Genomic DNA, 1,168 nt, shown 5'->3' with positions numbered 1-1,168 from the left:
GTCTGCTCTGTCACCCAGGCTGGAGTGCAGTGGCACAATCTCGGCTCACTGTAACCTCCATCTCCTGGGTTCAAGCAATTCTTCTGCCTCTGCCTCCCCAGTAGCTGGAACTACAGGCATGCACCACCATGCCCGATTAATTTTTGTATTTTCTAGTAGAGATGGGGTTTCTCCGTGTGGCTAGGCTGGTCTTGAACTCCTGACCTCAGGTGATCCACCTGCCTCGGCCTCCCAAAATTCTGGGATTAAAGGTGTGAGCCACCCCACCCAGCTAACTGGGCATTTGACCTGAACTAGTTCAGCCCAGTACTGGTGAGCTCAGAGATGGAGAGTCACAGCACTCCTAAGAGGTTTGCCCTCTGTGACTATCCCCTAAGGTCTCTAAGGATGGTTGAGTAGGTTGGGCACTGCACAAGAGTGCCCTTTTGAGGAGGTACCAAGCCTAGTGTCAGAGGAAAGACTACCTTTTCCAAATCAGTCCACCTTTTTCAGGGCAGATAAAGAGGAAGCTTCCTTTTTCTAGGAGACCAGCCCAGAGAGGGGGTCCTCTTCTGATTGGTCAGTCTAGAGGAGGCAGCTTATATTAATTTGCACAAAAGTACAGTAGTACTAGCAGTTGCCCTGTAACTGTTTTCTTTTCAGGACTCCTGAAAGTCTGGCTGCCTCTGCTTTTCTCGGCCACCTTGACCCTGACTTTTCAGTGACTGACAGCAGAAAGCCCTGTGCTCCGTGGCTGCCGTCTCACTTCCTGCTGGGCAGGGGGCACGATGTAGGCCAGTGCTCCAGCCACAGAAAAGAAAGTTCATGCTTTGGTCAACCTGCCTTCTTTTCTCCCCTTTAATCCTGGCTGTCGAGAAACAGCCTGTGTCTTTAATTGCTGCTTGTTCTCAAAATGGGACTTGTGACGGTGTACCTGAGGCCCCCATCTCCTTAAAGAGTGTGGCAAAATAATGAGTTTTAAATCCCAGTCTTTGAAGTCATCCATTCATTCAACAAGTATTTACTGAACTCTACCATGTAGGCACGATGTATGGGGCTAAGGATCCCATGGTGGGAAAACATAGCCCCCACCCTGTCCTCATAGAGTTCACAGTCTGCTGAGTGAGACCGGGTTCTGCTGTGTGACCTTACACAACGTCTCTGAGCTTCATCCATTTATTCATTCGTA

At 49.7% G+C, this 1,168-nt stretch overlaps 1 protein-coding gene across 4 annotated transcripts in view; it reads left to right on the top strand.

Annotated features, from left to right (window-relative positions):
* Window positions 1-964, top strand: part of UMOD (uromodulin) — a 20,020-nt gene extending 19,056 nt beyond the window's left edge. For all 4 annotated transcript variants that reach the window (XM_011931869.1, XM_011931870.1, XM_011931867.1 and 1 more), the window contains one exon: window positions 643-964. In XM_011931869.1, the coding sequence (XP_011787259.1) occupies window positions 643-704 (62 nt within the window). In that variant the 3' untranslated portion in view covers window positions 705-964. The remainder of the gene's footprint in view (window positions 1-642) is intronic.
* Window positions 965-1,168: the final 204 nt, after the last annotated feature.

Source organism: Colobus angolensis, unplaced genomic scaffold (assembly GCF_000951035.1).
Source record: "Colobus angolensis palliatus isolate OR3802 unplaced genomic scaffold, Cang.pa_1.0 Scaffold92, whole genome shotgun sequence".
Lineage (NCBI taxonomy): Eukaryota > Metazoa > Chordata > Mammalia > Primates > Cercopithecidae > Colobus > Colobus angolensis.
The sequence above is the reverse complement of the archived record's forward strand: the minus strand, read 5'-3'. Positions and strand labels throughout refer to the sequence as shown.